At 40.4% G+C, this 21,657-nt stretch overlaps 1 protein-coding gene across 2 annotated transcripts in view; it reads left to right on the forward strand.

Moving 5' to 3' along the window:
- The window catches only part of CLUL1 (clusterin like 1), a 33,719-nt gene extending 12,424 nt beyond the window's left edge, over window positions 1-21,295 (forward strand). The window contains exons 4-8 of one of the 2 annotated variants that reach the window (XM_063451502.1): window positions 3,469-3,642; window positions 6,057-6,483; window positions 9,808-9,930; window positions 19,261-19,475; window positions 20,273-21,295. In XM_063451502.1, coding sequence (XP_063307572.1) covers window positions 3,469-3,642; window positions 6,057-6,483; window positions 9,808-9,930; window positions 19,261-19,475; window positions 20,273-20,449 — 1,116 coding nt within the window. In that variant the 3' untranslated portion in view covers window positions 20,450-21,295. The remainder of the gene's footprint in view (window positions 1-3,468; window positions 3,643-6,056; window positions 6,484-9,807; window positions 9,931-19,260; window positions 19,476-20,272) is intronic. The other variant, XM_063451503.1, reaches the window with a different exon arrangement.
- The last annotated feature ends 362 nt before the right edge of the window (window positions 21,296-21,657 follow it).

Consider the following 21,657-nt stretch of genomic DNA (forward strand, 5'->3'; position numbering starts at 1 on the left):
TAGAGCATGGACAAGCTCCTTGGTAGCATCTTGCGTAAGAAAGGGGCGGATGCGGGCTATGTTTTTAAGATGGAATCTACAGGATTTGGCAACATATTGGATGTGAGGCTCAAAGGTGAGGCCAGAATCAAGTATGACGCCAAGACAGTGCACTTGCAAGGATGGACTGATGTGGGTACCACAAACCTGAAGGGAGAGCGAAAGAGGAGGATCAGTATTAGGAGGAGGAAAGACAAGGAGCTATGTTTTAGAGAGATTGAGTTTCAGAAAGTGGGAGGACATCAAGTCAGAGATGAAAGAAAGGCAAGCACTGACACGTTGCAGGACGGCAGGGGAAAGGTCCGGGGAGAAGAGGTATATCTGGGTGTTATGTGGAATCCAAAAGAGGTAATAAGTTTGCCAAGAGAGGCAGTATAAAGAGAAAATAAATAACAGCAGCTGTGACACTCTAGTGGATACTCCTTATATCACACAAAAAAAATCTCAAATATAAAAAACAAAACTTAGTGTTTAGATGATGTGCCCCACCAAAAACACAAAGTGCGAGTGCACTGCTAAAAATTGTGTAGGATAACACTTACCCCTTAAAGCATTTACTGGGGCAGCATGTAGACATATAAAAGGAAATACAAAACAAAAAATAGTGCAATTTTGTGTGGTAAATAGAAAATTAATATTAAAAGTGAGTGAATAAAAACTCCAATTTAAAGAAGCCTTTTAAAGCGATAAAGGCTCCAAAAGTGCAGATTTCTGTACCCGTGAGGTGGCAGCAAAGCCTTCTTTTATGATGGTGTAATAAAACACTTCCAGAAGTTGATGTAAAATGGAATACAATAAAGGAGAGCCTAATGGTGCAATATTGTTTGGTTTAAAAACACTTAAAACAAATATCCCCACTGAATTCCTGCTCACCTTAGTTAAGAGCCCATGAATGACTGCTCCAAGTTTATAGACTTATTGTCAGATATAGAGTGACAATGCCCTCTTATGAACCCAGGGTGCAGTTTCCACAAGGGAATCACTAGTAAGCATTGTTGATTTCAGCAAAGATTTATTAACAAATAATGAAAAAGTAATTATTTTAAAAATAGTAATAACTATATCAAATAAAATCAATAATAAACACTGGGATCCTCCCTCTGAGACGCGTTTCAGCTGTCCACCAGACATTCTCAATCACTCAGACGTCCATTAGAGGTGCTTCCTGGGTCAGTACTGGGGCTCAAGGGAAGAATACTTTGCATCTGGCTGAGGGGCAGAGTGGAGACTCCCTGGTCCGCCCTTATTCACTGGCTGTGATGGCACAAAGCCTTTGATCTCCCCTGTGGGCCTTGGCCCATGGCCATCGTAGTTCACCGGGCATTTTCTAGCCAAGCATTTTGGAAAGAAAAATAACAGGGACATTATTTGACAATACACAGTATAGAAAACTGATTTTGTAGGTGATTGTTTTGCAAATCACTTGGCAGTGAAGGAATTACAAGCAAAAGTACTGTTCTAAAACCATGCACCATAATAACCTACTCACACCATAATAACCTACTCAACTAGTGTAAGACAATATAGTACATTACCACTTGAAAATAATATTGTTAGTGTGTGATGAGAATAATTAACATCTACCAGTTCTATGATGCTCACACTGAGAACCTAAAGAATAAATGAGAAGATAAAGAATGTACAATCAGTGATCTAAGCTAGATTCTATCTGGTCTATGTTTAAATGTCAGAGGTAATAAAATGTGTATTCACTTGGTGAAATGACTATGTTCCTCTATTGGACCACTTTCGAGTCTTTCAACATGGTATTCTTGGAACAATCTTTGTTTAAATAGGTAACATAGCTGGCCTGGTCTCAACTTTCACAGTATGATTACGGTTCAGATGCAAGCTTTTAAATAAAATAAGCATTGAATGGAAGCATTCCCACTGGGACACAAAAACGAAAATGCTAGATGGTCACCTTTACATTTTATGCTTCCCCTACATATGGACACAACAGGACAGCTTTAGCTTAAATAAACAGAGGCTCCCCATGGCCTCGAATGACTGGATGTGACTTGAGGAATTAAAGGTATAAACATGTTTCATTTGAAAGTACTCAGTGCTTGTTTATTAAACCACCAACAATGAATTTTGATCCAGTTGAAGCACAGCTGCACGTGGTACTGTCTTCAATACTTTGTGTTGAATGCTGTAGCTGGGTTGATTTGGAACTTTCGCAATAGCCTGTCCAACTTTGGATCGCAGAAATAGACGGAGAGTACTTTAAGTACGTTTTTCTGGCACTTTTTACCTACCATTGTCATATACAGTGCAGTTGAACAGAGTTGAGGGACTGCACATGTATTATGTTGGAATCCTCCCAAGGTGCCTCACAGACCGAGGTGGCATAACCTTAATTCCAGATGTAGCAGAGAGGTCTGGGCACTCAAAGTTATGGCTTGATAAAGACTCATCTGATTTGAAACATTGCCAGTAATGTCTGCTCTGGATTTACCATTAAGTGCCTAGATATCTCACCCAGTTGTTTCTGTCACATATAGTGTGACCGTCTAAAGCTAAGGTACACTTCCCCAATATCTGAGGTACAGCAGATGGACTGCCCTGTAGACATCTAGAGAGCCTTTTGTAGCGTTACTTACCTTATCCAGGGGCCGGCCGTGGTCCTCTCTTCGAGCCGCGCGCGGTCCTGCTGCTGCAGGAGCCGCGCGCGGCTCATCCGACGGCTGCAACAGGAAGGCGGGCAGTGACCGCGAGAAGCGGTCACGTGTCCCGCCTGAATCTAAGAGCGCGCCGTGGGTCTCGGGCGCGCTCTTAAAGAAACAGTGGGAGCCTAAATTGGCAAAAGACTCCCATTGGCCCCTGTCATGCCACACTCCCCATACACTTACCTTTTGGGGGTGTGGATATGACAGGAGCCAATCACATTAATTTAGAAGGTACTTATACTCACCTTTTTCCCTTAGTCCTTGCCCTATCGTGGTTTCTGTTTCAGTTCCCTTTAGCGCTTGTTGTGTTCAGTTGTGTTCCTTCGTACTTGACCTTGGCTTTGTTTCTGACTACGTTATCTCTTTATCCTTATCTGTTCTGTTTGCCGACTTGCTGTTTACTGTGTACCAGACCCAGCTAGTCCTAGTTTACGCTGTCTCTCTGTGCCCTTGACCTCGGATCGTTCCTGACTCTGTCTCCTCTCATATACGTCGAGTCTGGCCATTCTAAGGTCCGGTAGATGTATCTCTCCTCTGTGTTGTCTTTTGTTGAGTTGAATCCTGCGAGTTGGTGTATATTTTCGTTACACCTTTTTTGTCAGAAACTGTTTGCTTGGAAACAGTTTGACAGAAACCAGCAGGACACCACCCAATTCTTGTACTATAACTCCTTTAAATTATATGACATGATGCCATTTATTTCAAACCATGACAATTTTATAAACAGCATTTTTAATTCATAATTGTATCTGAACAGGAAGCAGTGACACTTTACGAGGATGTAAATCAGAGGCTGGATCTTGCAGAAACACAGTGTAAAGATCTGATGAAAACCAGTTGGGACACATGCAAAGCTTGTCTTGAAAAATCCTGCCTTAAATTTTATATAATCACTTGCTCTCAGGTGGGACTTCAAGCATTTGCTACCAAGGTAAGTTAACACAGTTTTGTTATGTCACTAAAAAGTGCGGGTTGTCAGCTGTTGTACAAAAGAATCAGAATATTTTATGACAATCATAATTCATAAAGCAAAAGTTGTTTGCTTTGCACCTTTATTCATGAAAACTGAAGACAGTTTCAATATTAAAACCAGTTCATAGTATATCCCAAAGAGAGGCACTTCAGATGATGTTGACTACATCACCCATAAAACTCTTACGGCCATAATGCTGGCAAAGCATCAGGGGAGATATAGTCCACAACATCATGAGTGCTGAAGGTTGCCTAACCCTGGAATATCCAATTAACATAATATACAATACTTGCATTATTGTGTCATCATCAAGTCCCATGTCATATTATTCATGAAGATGTTGTGGTACCCCAGTGCTCATTATTACAGTCTTTCATTATTGTTCATAACTGGAGAACGTTGGACAGATAAAGAAATTTATCTTAGATATTATCTAAATAGTTATAGAAGGAGTAGGCTTTGGACACATAGGACAGCCTTGATTTTTGTCAAAAAACTGTTTGAGACAAAGTGAAGAGACAGCACACAAAGGCTGGTAGCATCAGAACCACTACGATTAGCTACAGTTGTTATGGTGCTTGGAGGGCTCCTTTAACTTCATACTCCACGCATAAATAACAACTTGTTGTTTATGCAATTAACACAATAATATCAATCTATCAGTGTTGTTCTCTAAACTCCAAATTGTAGTGAATTAAAATCTGGATCGTAAAACTGAGGCTAATATGATCTATAGCTGAGTTGGAGTTTTTTTCCTTCTGTAGTCTTAATTTTATCATTTGGATTTAACTTTCACCATTTTGAGTTTAGTGAATAACTTTATAAGAGTTCAAATAATTTTTTTTTATTTTAAATTCTTTATTTTTCTTGTGCATGGAGAGACAGGTTACATTTTCTTGCGATGCCACAACAGCATTAGCAAGTATATTAGGAACATTAGATTTAGCATGGCATGCGATATGACAGCACATTTTTATATTAAAGATATGAGTTTAAGCTATTGATTCTGGTAATACAAGCATACATGAGGTTAATAATAAGCATTTGCGCCAGTATACTTCAATGTCGCTTTGGATCCTTAGAAAAAAATAAAATAACAGAGAGCTTAAACATGTCAGGCTACACTAGACAAAGCAGCGCTATGAGGGTTAAATGTGCCCAGGCGAGAGGTTTGCATTTTATGTACCAGCAACGAACCTGGCCTTTGATAGTTCAGGTTAGGTATAGCTTTGAAGCTCAGCTTATGTGTGTTAACCGCTTGGGGTGTAGAGAGGACTTCACCGCTTGTGTAGATGGTAGGGGGATCAGGAGTCAGTCCCGCGGCCCAGTTCCTCAGGGGTACCCCCAGATGGTACAGGCTTACCCGAGTCCCGATCTGCTGGGCCTTCAGTGTGGTAGGGATGTGTTCAGCATAATTTGACCAGCATGGAAGGTGGTGAGAGGGGTTAGTGTGCCTTTCGGTTGTAGTCCCTTGCAGCTGCCCAATCCTCCCCAGGGGGTGATTTAGACTTAGAGCACTGGGGTGTCCGATATGGCAGCAGGGTTGTCGGCGCTGTGTGGTGTGCGGTCGGGTAGCAGATACCGGCTGTATGTCACCGCTGGGTTCCGGGTTCCCGCATGTTTGCAGGTCGGGTGTAGCTGTCTAGGGGAACCCCTCTGCCTGTCCGTCATCCGTGGTTTCCTAACGGTGCTGATCTGCTTTGCTCTGGTGGTTCCTTTCTTTGCCGCCATTATAGTTTTGCTCCATAAACCGCCATGTTGGCAGCGGAGGTTCCTCCTCACTCTGGGTTCTTCGGGCCGCGGGAACAGTCCCCTGGGACCGGGATGACCCCCACCGGTCCAAAGGGGGGGGAACGAGGCCTCTACCACGTGGCTTCAGAGGTCCGAGTGGAACCCACCGGGCAGGATAGCAAGGCGGCGGCCGTCCACCTCACTCACCGCCCGTGTAGGCCTCAGATGTGGCTGTGCCGATGTGCCTTTTCCAGTGTCCGATCGCTTGTATTTAGATTGGCCTCAGCACCAGCGCCTCTTTGCCCGCAGGACCGCTTCTGCCAGACTGCAGGTAGGTCGTTTTGAGCTTTTTACAGGCTTTAAAGACGATTTTCTGCAGGAGCTCGCCTTGTGTGTGACCTCTCGGCATGGCGGTCCGGCCCCGCCCCCAAGAGTTCAAATAATTTTAACAAGGAAAGATAGATCCCTATAACTATTTTAAAAACGTTTGCTGACATTGGCCTCTTTCATTATATTCTGTGTTAGACGGAAGGGAATGCTCTTCTGTTAAATTTGGACATAAAGGCGATATACTATTATGTGATAAAGGTTTATTAGTAACAGATTAGTAACAGATTATTACTATATCTGTTTTCATGCAGGTTCAGGAAATCTTTAAAGAATGGTCCCCATTTACTGCTATCTTACAAAATGGTGAAGTGAAAGAGCTAAGTGAAAGCACAAAGAAGCAAGTCACCCAGCTGAATCAAGCTGATGTGTCATTTAGCAAGATGATGTCTAATGTCAGCAACTTGTTTAACCAAAGCATACAGTTTTTTAAGAACCTACATGAAGGATTTGACATATCATTCCAGAATATGTTTATGGGAGATGTGAAGATTCCTGACAACGAAGCGCCTAATACTGGTCCGAACAGTCCTGAGATTATAACTCACTGGGATATTTCAGGTTGGGTCCAGTCTTTTTGTAATTTTAGCCAAGCCGTTTTTGAAGGTGTGACTGATGTGGTGCTCAAAATATATCAGGACTTCACTCGTGAATCCAAGGGTCCATTCACCCAGTTAGATGGTAAGTAGAGGATACAGATACCGATTAAATCATGTCCAGAAAAATATGAAATAAAAACTTGATATATGTATCTGTGGCACAGTATATAATATGGGTTGGATTCAAATTACATTTTCAGAATTGATGGTAAACATCTTAAAGCCATCTGTAGTAGCTACAATGGCAAGACTACCTTGGTGCCATTCGCCGGTAAGAGAGCAAGCAGCTTTGCAACCATTTGCTTCTTATCTGGGTCGTATTAGGCGCCGAGCCTCCCTCAATAACGGCAGAAACTGCATCTGGCTTCTGCAGAGCTGAAAATGTCAAATGATGCAATGATACCTTTTTTATTGGACTAACATAATATTTAAGACAAGCTTTCGAGAGTTTCCCTCTCTATATCAGGTCTGAAGCAAGGCTTAGCGCCTTGCTATACTCGAGCTGTCTGTGAATTATTATATGTTTTTATTATTTAGCTTCAGACCTGAGGAAGAGAGGAAAAGTCTTGAAAGCTTGTCTTTTAAGTATTATGTTATTCCAATAAAAAAGGTATAGCTACATACTGCAATACGCTGGTACTTTGTCTACCGGACTTATATGGCTCCTCCCCCCCCCCCCACACACACACACACACACTCTCTCTCTCTCACTAATATAAGCTTACCATTAAAATCACCATAAAGTGGGGGGCGGAGCTTGGACCTGAAGCGGAGCGGTCGCCATTTCTCTTGTTAAAAATCTGACGCCATCCTGAAACAAAACGGACGGATCGCTAAACTTACCCCAAAAACGGCTTCGGGAGGGAGAGGCACACACTTTCATACCTTTTTTCCAAACCCCACGATTCGGAAAGGTGAAACGGAGGCTTAAGGCCTACCCCACGCCCAATACCACCGGACTGGAGTACTTCCTTGACGGGATCTTCACACGAGGTGAGCCAGACCCAGCGAGCAGCCCCCAGCCGACCCCTGACACTGCCCCAGCTAACATGGGGAGACGCACTCAAAAGTCGCAGCAGGGTATGCCAGCAGAGCAGGCCGACATCGGAGCTCTACTGCAGCGGCAGGCGCAATCCAAAATGGCCGTGGAGGCCTCACGGGCCCCGACACCACCCCGCTCTCAACCCCAAACACCCGCTCATGCAGAGAGGGAGGAAGAACACATAGGGGCACCAATCCAAGCACCTCCAGATAACACCCTGGCCACTAAACAGGACCTGCACAACTGGATACAGGACATAAAACAAACACTGGCCACGGATGTGGGCATACTTAAAGGAGACCTACAAATGGTGACGGAGCGAGTAAGGGGGACAGAAGAGACCATCACAAACCTGCTAACCGACATGACACAAATAAAAACTGAGCTCCAACAAATGCAGATTAATCAACAGGGTCTCGCTTTACAAATGTCGACCCATGAGGACCGCGCCCGTCACAATCACATAAAAATACGCGGGATACCCGCTGACGTCACACCTGACGAATTACCCCACTATGTAAGGAGGCTTCTGGCCACTATCCTGCCGGCCGCAACAGCCAAGAAAACCATTCTTGACGGGATGTACAGGCTCCCGCCTACACCCAATATGCCCAAAAAAAGTTCCAGAGACGTTATCCTGCGCTGTGCCACCTCACGGGACAAACTCAACATCATGGCAGCAATACAGGGTAAAACTCCCCTGGACTTTGAAAGTGCACAATTATTATTCTTTCAGGACATGACTAGAGCCACGCTCCAGTGGCGCCGTACATTGCACCACCTCACAAGCCAATTGCGCACCGCTGGGGTGCAGTACAGATGGGGCACACCCAGGGCCCTCCTGATCACCCACAACGGAACCACTCATAAGATCTCCTCGGACAAAGAAGCTCCTGCTGTGCTCGCCAAACTGGGACTGTCAGACAGTGGCCATACCACACGAGCACCTACACAGACATGGGACCCAGACACCATAATACCTTTTACCCCGCGATCAACGGAACCAACAAACAGAGTCACCTGACTGGACACCGCGCAAGAGATCCTTCCAAGAGCCCGCGCAGACTTTGTCGAAGGACGGAAATGTACAGAATCACACTGACTTTTATGACTTTTATATCTTTTATGTTTTCTTTTATATCCCTTCGCTCTCGCTCTTTGGCCTTCTAGTGAAATCCCCGCATGTACCTAATTATCGTTATGCCAACCCACGAATTAAACACACCTAAATCAGGCTCCTACAACTGCCAACATATAAGACAAATTCACCATTTAGGGGCCCATCAACTGGTAGCAGCACCACTACCCTCAAGGAAAAAGCAACAAACACCCCCCCGCCACCCCCTTGGTCAGGGGCTACCAACCACCTTTGGGGACATGGGCTACTGAATAATTTGGTGTCCATTTCCTCAAAGCATCCTCACCTGAATCTATCACGACTCATTTACCAACCCTGAACTTACACAAGATATCTTGTCGTAAGATCTACCCCGCGAGTTAGCCTGCACTACCCCACTTCATATTAAGTGGACATCCTAGTTCACCTATTTTCCTGAACCACCACAAAGGGTACTGCTTCCCGGGCTAACACTCCCATGTGTCGACCCAGTTTAACACGAACCAAACCTCAATCCAACATGCATACACCTGAACCGCCAACTATGGCAAATTGAACACACAACCCTGTGGTAACCTTATGCCTGTCTAGTTTCTATACACATGTTAATTGAAGGTTTAAAACATGTTAAAAAGAAAAAATGTGCTTGGACATCAAATGTCACAATGCTATATCACTTGTACTGACGGAATGCTTTAAATGCCTGCTGTTGCGGCAGAACACACATGTATGTACCTTTAAGCACAAAGTAAAATAAAGAATTTAAAAAAAAAATCACCATAAAGTAATTACAATTTTTTAGTTGACCCACAAATATATAATATATCTACTTGCCGGTGGTTAAAATAATAATTCACAGACAGGAGTATAGCAAGGTGCCAAGCGCTCTTAAATATGGTTTAATGTGTTGAAAACAAATACAGAAGGGTGATCGTGAGGGCATCCTGGTGGCATTGGTTTCTGGTTTATATGCCTGAAAAAAAACAGAGCAGTATGCTATTGTGTATACAAACAGGAATCTATAAGGGTTATTCACATGTGAATTTTTTGAAAATACAAGTGAATTCAAAGTGAAATTACAATGACCAAAATAGCTACTACTTTAGTAATCTACTTTGGGGCCTCAATTTAATATATTGAGATAAACTTTTATCTTTTGGATAAACTTTTTTTCTGTCTATGGTCAACAAACTAATAATGAAGTGCAAAATCGTATTGCCTGAGGTTGATTTTCCTGTCTGTTACAGAGTCTGCAAGTCACTATGATGATCTGATGTCTGACAAGATGGTATGTAAGGAGCTCCAGAATTCTACAGGATGTTTGCAATTCCAGGAGAGATGTCAGCTATGTTATGATACATTTACAAAAGGTACAGTTTAATGTGTGGTTTATGTATTTTCCTCTAGAGTATGTTTCTCGTGGAGAGTATACTTCTTTGTATCTAAACCAAGACCATGAAATATCCTCTATAGTTCTATCATCTTGTATTGTTTAATTTTTCCATTCTGCACCATGTACACCTCTCGTTATGTTGATATAAGGATTAAGATCCTTTGCTTGTTTATTTTCCCCACCAGTTGAATCAAATGAATTGTGAATTATCTGAATCATGGACAATTAGCGGTTCTTCCAAATGACATAATTCTGAATCGGTACATGGAGGAATTCCGAAGCGGACAATGTATAAACAGTATTGAGATTTGGAGTTTCATCCGTGGTGCCAAAAAGAGAGATGATTATGGGAAAAAAATACATTTATATTAAATATATGTTTTGGAGTGCACCTATTAGCCTGTTTGCACAGCATTTTGATATATCTGAATGCTTTTTCCTGAAACGATTGCATGACCAAAATTAGTCCAAACTGAAACGACACGTGGTCGAATCCCAAATTGCCCAAAACAATTTTTTTTTTTTTGGCGAATCGATTTAGCTAAACCAAATTTTTTGCCAATACACGTCTACTGCTCGATACTGTCTTATGACCCTGTTATTCAATGTTCTCCATCCTCTTTTCTAACTCTTTTTGTTCTCCTCTCTTTTCTTTGTTTTTTACTTCATAGCTTTTATCTTTCCTCCAGATACACTTCAAAACTACTATACAATCTCATCCATTCTGCTTCCTCGAACTATTCATGTTTTCTCTATATTCCGTAAAGAAATCCATTTAATTATGTTGGTCTTTGCTAAGTTAACAATAGAGCATTTACCAGATTGACAATGCTATATTATTTCAATTTAGATTGTTCTGCTATAAATATCCCCCACTTCAGCATATTGAAGAACAAACAGTAGGCTTCATGGATTATGGGACTATTGCAGAGTAGGTAATGATTTGCTATACTATGTACATGTTAGTGACAGAGAGATAAAAAATATATATTGCTCTAAATACTAACATCACCGATTCACGACCTGAGACATAATAGTGTTTTTCACAAGTTGTAAAAAGACAGTAAATAAACAAACAAACAAAAAAAAAATGGAATATATTTTAACCGGCATGACAAAATGTCATGTTTCCAAAGTGAGATATGAAGCATTTACTGCAAAGATTTATGTTAATGAAAAATGTAAATGACAATCAAATATAAGGAAGTAATTTAGTTGTATTCTTTGTCCAAGCTAAGTATATGCTTCATATATCAATTTGGGAATGTAGTAGCCTTGACAGATTACAATTTCTAGATATATGTATTTGACTATTAATATAAGCATTATGGGTTTTTTGGGGGGTGGGGGCAGGGGGGGGGGGAGGAGGGGGGAGAAGCCTTGGTGAACATCTAATATTTGGTTGCTTTTTATTTGAAAATTTGATGTTGGACCATTTTCATAGACAGGGTATTTTATTTTTTATTATATGTATAAAACTCTTCCCATAGAAGAAAAATGTTTAAAAACAAATTACAATATAATATGTTTTTTCATATTCCTTTGTACATTCCCCTGCTGTAACATAGAACAGTTTCTTTATCTACCATTATTCTTGAGTCCATGAATAAAACCACAAAATTCCATAAACCAGAGGAGACATCTGGAAAAGGACAAAAAGTAAAATATAATTAGGGTAGCAGAAACATATTTATTTTAAAATCTCTTCTAACTAAAAAAAAACATCACGTCACACTATTGCAAGACGCTGTAACACATAGAAGCTGCATTTATTTTTTTGCAAAACAGGAGCTTACTAAATATTGAAGACATCTGTTCATGTATAAATTTGATACTATGCTTGAAATGCTAGATTTATTTGGTTTTGTTGAAATGTGACTGCCTTTCAATTATTTTTTTCTTCTTGCATGCCACCCACACAACCATGTGTGTGCTGTACAGAAATTGTATACGTAACCAAGTATTACCTAACATACTATAAGCATCTCATCAGAAGGCATGTGAAGAAATGTTTAAAGAGTTGATACAAACACAGAGGGGGTGGAGGAAAATATACAAAAACAAAATGCAAAAGAATTTCATCAGCTAAGGAATGGAAAGAATGAGAATTCTAATATAGAAGCCAGAAGACCAAAGCATCTTCAAAATGTAACAAAATCTTCATGTGACAGTGAAGTCAAAAATAAGAAAAGCAACCAATGTAACAAAATACAAAATCTATTTGACAACAGTAAACATCGGAAAAAATTGGAGTAATTAAATGGTTACTCCAACGTCCATAACCACTTCTGCTTTTAGAAGTGGTCAAGGAGCTGGCAATCTATATGTGCAGCATTTCACATTGCCTATACAGAGTATTTTGCACTCTTATGCCAAGGTCTAGTTACACCCCGGGTACAAGTGAGTTAGGCAGCCCAGAACTCTGTTCCAGACTTTCTAATGTGTGTCCTGTGGAAAAATTCCATCTGTCATCAGCACGTGTCGCAAGCTAGCAACTGATGTATTTTGCTTCGTCACTTGCAGACAGTGTTGTGAGCGCACCTGCCAGTAGAATCCCTTCGGACTGTGTTTTTTTTTTAACTTGCGCGCACACAGTCTAACAATGTGCCTCAATAGAAATCTTTTACCTCACTCCTTAATACGTGCCCTGTCTCACTGAATCCCTCCCTAATTCAGCCTCCCTCCCTAGTTCTGCCTTCCTATTTTATAGTATATACTATACTCTACTTCCCCTTATCTTGTCCGAAGCCCAGTCCACCATTTTGATAGTCCTCATTTCCTTCCTTTACAATCACATTGATAAAAGGTTTTTTTTTTTTTTTTAATGTAGAATAAGTTGAAGGTTAAGTTTCTACTTGTGGATCCCAGTGCTCCAATCTGGCTAGGGGAAAAAAGATTTTAAACACTTTTTTCTTTCCTTTACCTGATTCCAGTGCCAATGTCCTATGGCCCTGGCTTGGGCTCCTCCTTCGTTGACTTTAGCTGATAGGGGAACCTAACGCGAATGTGCGGTGCATTAGGCCTTCCCCATAGGAAAGTATAGACTCATTACTTTCCTATGGGGTTTTGGACGTGTAGCATCATTTCACGGAGTCAAACACCAGCGCGTCGAGTAGCTGTTTGGTAGACAGCAATTAGAAGCATTCTCAACCCTGCAAGGTAAACATTGCAGTTTGAATAACACTGCAATGTTTGCAGCTGCAGGGTTAAGGGGACAGGGACAGTGTACTTAGGCCACATCAATGAGATGAAGTGGTCTGGATACCTTTAGTGTCCTTTTAACCCCTTAAGGACACATGACATGTGTGACATGTCATGATTCCCTTTGATTCCTGAAGTTTGGTCCTTAAGGGGTTAAAGGAACACTATAGTCACCAAAACAACTTTAGCTTAATGAAGCAGTTTTGGTGTATAGATCATGCATCTGAAGTCTCACTGCTCGATTATCTGCCACTTAGAAGTTTAATCACTTTTGTTTATGCAGCTCTAATCACACCTTTCCTGGCTGTGACTGACACAGTCTGCATGAAAAAAAACTGTTTTCACTTCCACTCAGATGTTACTTACCTTAAAAGCTTTTTTCTCCTGCTCTGTAAATTACATACAGGAGGCTCTTGCAGGGTCTAGCAATCTGTTTAGAGAGCAGGGGATAAGACATTCTCAATTAAACAGAATTTGCAATAAGGAAGGATAAATATTAGCTGACTCTTTACAAGAAGTGTTTAGGAAGGCTGTGCAAGTCACATGCAGGGAGGTGTGACTAGGGTGCATTTTGACACTGTTGCACATAGAAGGCTTATCAACAAACTACAATCTTTGAGTTTGGATTCCAATATTGTTGAATGGGTAAGGCAGTGGCTGAGTGACAGGCAACAGAGGGTTGTAGTCAATGGAGTATATTCGAAGCTTGGGCTTGTCACCAGTGGGGTACCTCAGGGATCTGTACTTGGACCCATTCTCTTTAATATTTTTATTAGTGATATTGCAGAAGGTCTTGATGGTAAGGTGTGTCTTTTTGCGGATGATACTAAGATATGTAACAGGGTTGATGTTCCAGGAGGGATAAGCCAAATGGAAAATGATTTAGGTAGACTAGAAAAATGGTCAGAGTTGTGGCAACTGACATTTAATGTGGATAAGTGTAAGATAATGCATCTTGGACGTAAAAACCCAAGGGCAGAGTACAGAATATTTGATAGAGTCCTAACCTCAACATCTGAGGAAAGGGATTTAGGGGTGATTATTTCTGATGACTTAAAGGTAGGCAGACAATGTAATAGAGCAGCAGGAAATGCTAGCAGAATGCTTGGTTGTATAGGGAGAGGTATTAGCAGTAGAAAGAGGGAAGTGCTCATGCCATTGTACAGAACACTGGTGAGACCTCACTTGGAGTACTGTACACAGTACTGGAGACCCTATCTTCAGAAGGATATTGATACCTTAGAGAGAGTTCAAAGAAGGGCTACTAAACTGGTTCATGGATTGCAGGATAAAACTTACCAGGAAAGGTTAAAGGATCTTAACATGTATAGCATGGAGGAAAGACGAGACAGGGGGGATATGATAGAAACATTTAAATACATAAAGGGAATCAACACAGTAAAGGAGGAGACTATATTTAAAAGAAGAAAAACTACCACAACAAGAGGACATAGTCTTAAATTAGAGGGACAAAGGTTTAAAAATAATATCAGGAAGTATTACTTTACTGAGAGGGTAGTGGATGCATGGAATAGCCTTCCAGCTGAAGTGGTAGAGGTTAACACAGTAAAGGAGTTTAAGCATGCGTGGGATAGGCATAAGGCTATCCTAACTATAAGATAAGGCCAGGGACTAATGAAAGTATTTAGAAATCTGGGCAGACTAGATGGGCCGAATGGTTCTTATCTGCCGTCACATTCTATGTTTCTATGTTTCTATAAGCAAAGTGATTTAACTCCTAAATGGCAGAGGATTGAGCAGTGAGACTGCAGAGGCATGATCTATACGCCAAAACTGCGTCATTAAGCTAATGTTGTTCTTGTGACTATAGTGTCTCTTTAATTGACAAAAACTCTTTGTTTTGTGATTATACCTATATGTTTCTTAAATTATTATTTAATTGACTAATGAGGCCAGTAAGTCGTTTTTGCTTGCATTTTTGCTCTACATGAGCTGTAAAGTGGCAGTTTTTTTTCACATATTTTTCTTTCCAGGAGGAAAGATTTTTCATACATTTGAACAGGAATGCTTATAAAATGCACATATCAAGGCTGCAGCCTAATTACAGGAGAAAGAAACAGCAAGATTTTTTTAAGCTTTCATAATTAAAATTCCTCATGATCATCTCATTATTTTGTATTAAATGTCTGGAGGAGCATGAAATGTGGGAAGTCACAATATTATTATAAAGCTATGGAGTCAGATCATTTATGGAATCCCAAGAACATAAACCTTGATGCACATTAGAACAAAAAAAGGTTGCGCCTAAAATATACAGTAAAACATATAAGAGTGTATATAATAAATAATATAAAATAATACAATTTAATATTAAATGAAATATAAATGGATAATTGGCAATAGTCCAAAGCACTTATCATAAGTCCATAATGGTAGATGCCGTGTATAAGAACAGGGATCCTGAGGCGTAAAATGGGGTGTGTCTTCACAAAGGTGTCCTTGAAATCCAGTGAAGTAATATGTGAAGAAAAAATCAAGAGGAACTCCAATGGCACAGTATATAGATGAATAAAATGGTAAATAAAATAAAAGTAGTCTTACTCACACTTTTCAGAGCTAGAACCTAGCTCTGATATAACGCACGTGAAGTGGAATAATCCCCACTCAAGGATATGCGGAGTAATATTGATTGCCGAGTATCTGGCTCAGATTCAACGTCCAAGTTGGTATTATTCGACCCAGGGAGATAAAATAAAGTATATAGTGCTCTCTGTATAGTAATTAAAAGGTATAAAAAGAGAATAAATATACTACTCACAGTATATAGAGCAGGCTTGTACTGCTCAATGTAGGCGCTTGGGTGGTATCATCCCCACCTAAGGATTCTTTAGGCTTCTCGTCAGGTAGATAGTATATGTATAGTCCAGTGAAAAAGAAATCAAAATGGCTATAAAATGTTTTATGCCAAAGTATTTTCTTTATTGTAAAATAATAAAATTAATATCTAAACGCGTTTCGCCGCAAGGGCTTCTTCAAGTAGATAAATGTCTGGAGGAGCATGAAATGTGGGAAGTCACAATATTATTATAAAGCTATGGAGTCAGATCATTTATGGAATCCCAAGAACATAAACCTTGATGCACATGTCTGATCACTGCCTTCTATCTCCTCATCATAAAATTTATTAAATTATCTATGGAAATTAAATTATCCACCCTATTGGTTCCATCTACATCCTATATCATTTGATAAATACTCCATTAACTCTTTGGGATCACACAGGATCCTGACCCCTCGGAGTTAAAAAAAAAACTAAATTAATTATTTAATAAACTGGTTTTCCAAATTTGTCTAGCAACCAGAAGTCGTGTGGCCCAGGTTTCGAAGGCAGATTCACGTCTAATTAGGAAAATTAGTTCTCTATGCAAAATAGGTTGTATATTTAGAACCTCTCACTCCTTTTAAATTGTCTAGTCAGACAGAGACTACGTTAGTTCTACACTTAATTCATGTCTGTGATGGAGGAGGTACTGTTGAGTCTATAGGACCACTTTGCCTCAAAAGGCCTTGGTGGGAACTCACACCAGCTTCACCAGGCTACTACTGTGCTTAAGGGGGATATTTTATGTTTATTTGCTGGTATAATTTATTGTTCACACCTAGAATTTCTTATGCTGCATACTGTTTTGCTATGTTTGCAACATGTTGCAAAGGGTTCAGTGGCGGATCCAGAGCCTGATCTCGGGAGGGGCACTTGTAGATTATTTAAAAAATATAATCCTGGCACAATAACCACTACAGCTCAGTGTAGTAGTTATGGTGCCAGTAGTGCCAGGATCCCACCCCAGAGTAAGTAGTCATACCGTTTAAGAACAGTTTGACAACTTACCTGGGGTCTGCTGGGATATAGGGCATAGAAGAAGTGGTGTGTGTTAGGGGTGAAGTGTGTGTGAAAGGTGCAGTGTGTGTGTGAGCGGTGAAGTGAGTGTGAGTGTGTAAGGGTGACAGTGTGTGTATGGGGGTACTGTATGTATGTGTGGGGCAGTGTGTGTATGGGGGGCACTGTGTGTATGGGGGGGTCGTGTGTGTGTTTGGGGCAATGTGTGTATGGGGGCAGCAGTGTGTGTAGGGCACTGTGTGTGTATGGGTGTGCAGTGTGCGGGGCAGTATGTGTATGGGGCAGTGTTTGTGGGGCAGTGTGTGTATGGGGACAGTGTTTGTGGGACAGTGTTGTATGGGGACAGTGTTTGTGGGGCAGTGTGTGTATGGGGGCAGTGTGTGTATGGGGGCAGTGTTTGTGGGGCAGTGTTTGTATGTGGGGGCAGTGTGTGTATGGGTCAGTGTGTGTATGGGGTCAGTGTGTGTAGTGTGTGTATAGTGTGTGTATGGGGCAGTGTGTATGGGGGGAGGGGAGGAGGGCTTTTTTAATTAAAAAAACACAAAATGTATTTAATAAAATATATGTATGCCCCCCCTCATGGGGGGGGGGCGGCGGAGGGAAGGGAGGCTTTTTAATAAAATAAAAAAACACAAAATGTATTTAATAAAATATATGTATGCCCCCCCTCATGGGGGGGGGGGGGGGCGGAGGAGGGAAGGGAGGCTATTTAATAAAAAAAAAAAAAACACAAAATGTATTTAATAAAATATATGTATGCCCCCCCTCATGGGGGGGGGGGGGGCGGAGGAGGGAAGGGAGGCTTTTTAATAAAAAAAAAAAAAAAAACACAAAATGTATTTAATAAAATATATGTATGCCCCCCCTCATGGGGGGGGGGGGGGGAGGAGGAGGGAAGGGAGGCTTTTTAATAAAAAAAAAAAAAACACAAAATGTATTTAATAAAATATATGTATGCCCCCCCTCATGGGGGGGGGGGGGCGGAGGAGGGAAGGGAGGCTTTTTAATAAAAAAAAAAAAAAACACACAAAATGTATTTAATAAAATATATTGATGTCCCCCCTCCCTTCTTACATTTATTGAGGAGGAGGGGGGACATTTCTGGATCCCTGGTGGTCCCAGTGGGGAATCCCTGGTGGTCCAGTGGTTCCAGTGAACTCTAGCCCGCGCTCCAGGGCTAGAGTTCACTCTCGCGAGATTTGGAGCGTTGCCGTGGTAACCGCGGCAACGCTCCAAATCTCGCGAGAGGAGGACCCGGAGGAGCTGCTGGTAACAGCTCCCGGGTCCTCTCTCCCTCCCCTGCCGGCTGTCAGCACAGTGCCTGCGGACCGGGGAGGGAGATCACTGATCACTCTCCCCGATCCGCAGGCACATTGCAGGGCTGGCGCTTGGGCAATGCCAGCCCTGCACTAGCCGGCAGGGGGGAATCTCGGGGGGGGCAATTGCCCCGTTGCCCCCCCTGGATCCGCCAATGAAAGGGTTACTCAAAGTTTTTGGTTAGAGTAACCCTTACTGGCATGCTTCCCTTCCAAATAAATAATAATAAATAAAATAAAAAAGCAAAATTACCTGCGATCCTGCGGCAAGGCTAAGTTCTCCCAGCAGCCCCATATTCCTCTGCTGACATCATGGCCCCCTTACTACAGGGGGAGGGATTCAGGGAGGATGAGGGGTTTGAGGGGCGGAATTGGGCCACGATTGGTTGTCTATCACCAGCAAGCTATGCATGCTGATGGCAGATGTCAAATATGCACAGAATTGACATTATGCAGTCCAGAACCCTCTTTTCTTTTTTTCTGAGAAATTACTATTTTTTTTACACACCCCTATTTCTCAATAGTCTTCAGTATAAACGTATGTTAAAAATAAAAAAATAAATGCTTTAATGTCACATATGCTTTTTGCTTCTGCTGACTTTGTAAATTAAATATAAACATAATGGAAGTAGTGGAAGATGATTGTAATTTCCTTTTTAAATAGTGATACTCATAAGATACTCCTTGGCACATAGCATTTTTTTTAAAGCAGAAGATTTGTTTATATTACACATGTACATCTTTAATAAAAATGCGTTATATAACCATCTATTAATAAGACTGTGTTTAGGGCCATAGAAATAATTTGGAAAAATTAAAAGAATGAGTAATTTGTTTAAAGTTAAAATAACAAACATAAATGTGATTTTCATTAATTGCTATGTATGTTTTGTTTCTCATATTTGTATCCTTCTTTGGTTATGCCAACAAGACTGCCCTGATGTAATGGAACTTCTTGTCAAGTCTGAAGCAGCCTATAAGCTGGTTAATATGTCTGAGCAGCAATACGGAGACCTCGTCCAGCTTGTCCAACAGCACACTGAAGACACGGTTGATACAGTGACCAGAATGAAGGAAAGGTTTGGATGGGTTGCAGAGCACACCAATCTGACATATGGATCTGATCACATCTTCAGTATAGAAAAGGTATATACATTTACAATATTCCACTCATATAGATCAGGTGGAAATCAGAAATGTTTATGCATTTTTAAAAAGATTATTCAGATGACATTGAGTTTGCACTCACTTCTTAATGATAGCTCTGTCCTGGTTCAGTTCTGTTTACATCAATTGGCTCATTATCAGTTTAGGATCAATTCAATTACTGATAAATTATCAGATCGATCATTTTTTATCTTTATCTGTTTATTAGATATGGCTAAACTGCAGTCAAAACAAACCTAATATTATAATTTATAAAGCGACAACTAATTCTGTAGCGCTGTACAATTGGTAGCCTAAAAGACATGTAATTGAAACAAGACCAACTGAATGCAAATGAATTAAGGGCCCTGCTCAAACAGGCTTACATTCTAAATCTATGAAATTGCATCAGATAATCTGAAATTGAATTTCCCAACGGTAGGCCACTGTAACGAAGTATGACAAATCCTGACCTATATTCCCAACTTCAGTATCTTGGCCTACAAGTTAGTTTTCAATTCACACTGTTTAGTTTACAAAACAAAATTTGCAAACCTATATATATATTTTATAATCTAGTTCTAGAATATAAATTCTATAATGGACCTACTTGGAATGTATTGTATAGGTTTATAGTAAGGATGTATGCTTGCAAGATGAAAGATTTTCTTAAAGTAGACATATACTTTTAAAATTCACAGGTGTTATTTTTAAGATAAATAATTAGTGTTACTTGATGACTTAAAAATCCTGATGGAGAATTAGGCTTTAACGTTTTGTAATATTTTTTTTTTTAGGTGTCCTCCAGCCCAAGCATTGAATATCCTGCTATGAATGAAACCTTTTTAGACGTGAATGTCTTGTCAGCTCCCACTTTCACCATCAAAGTCCCTGCTAGTATAGATATTGAGAGTCCACAGTTCATGCAGTACGTTGCAGAAAAAGCATTAGAACGTTACAAAAAGAATTTTTAGAAAAACACCAAGCATTTAGTGATATTTGTGTGATTTACTGGTCCCACCACACATCATGATAGAGACACAGTTCTCATTTCCTATATTGGAAGAGAAGAGATATCCTCACGCCATGTCAATGGATGTAAAAACCTTGTAGCAGTGAATTCCATTGTACCGTATTGTGTATATGGCAGTGGATATTGAGATAAGCCCAGATATTTTCCTAGAGAAAGAAAACCACTCCATCTAAAATATAAATAAGGCATTAAACTTTTTAAACCATATATTTAAACTATATGATCACACCGACTCTACATTCAGGAGTGTCGTAGTGGATTCATCATCACAAAGGCTTTAGGTGTCAGGTCAGAGGTAAATTGAAAATGTCCAGTTTGAATAAGAAAAATATATTTTTACATTTACAGTGGCAATCCACGTGGCCAAGCACAAAAGATGTCTCATATAATACCATCAGATAACCTTCTCCTCAGTGTGACTAGGTAACGGGTTAAATAAGACATTTATAATGTTCTGCTATTAAACTTGCACAGTTTAAATGAATATACATAAACATATATATCTATTAAATTAAATAGAACTATTACTGTTTTATCTGGGTAATTTCACATATTATACATTATTATTATTTTATTATTTATATAGCGCCAGCAAATTTCGTAGTGCTGTATAATGGGTGGACTAACAGACATGGAATTGTAACCAGACAAATGGATGCACAGGAACAGAGGGGTTGAGGGCCCTGCTCAATGAGCTTACATGCTTGTCTGCTGCTTGCTTTTAATAGCATTAGTGATATAGAGATTAATATGTATTGAACATGACAAATAAAGCTTATGAGATGCATTTTATAATGTCTATGTTTTTATGAATTCCAGTTCACATGAAAAAATGGAAAGACATTTTCAATTGTTTTATATGTGTGTGTGTTTATTTTATCTGTCAATGACGCTGAAATCAGAATGTTTGTTGTCCTTCTTCTCTGCCATTATATTGAGCAACCTATGAGCTGTCTGACTGTAGGAAACTAGAAATACAGATGCACTACAAATACAAGACATGCACAGACTGTCACGGCTAGTAATGTGGCCCAGCACGCAGAAACTATGTAAACATATACATAAGTAAGAAAAGGAAAATAACAGGATAGAGCGTAAACCGGACCTTAGAATGGCCGGACTAATACGCTAGAGACAGAGAATGGTCAA

Source organism: Pelobates fuscus, chromosome 4 (assembly GCF_036172605.1).
Source record: "Pelobates fuscus isolate aPelFus1 chromosome 4, aPelFus1.pri, whole genome shotgun sequence".
NCBI classification, from domain to species: Eukaryota; Metazoa; Chordata; class Amphibia; order Anura; family Pelobatidae; genus Pelobates; species Pelobates fuscus.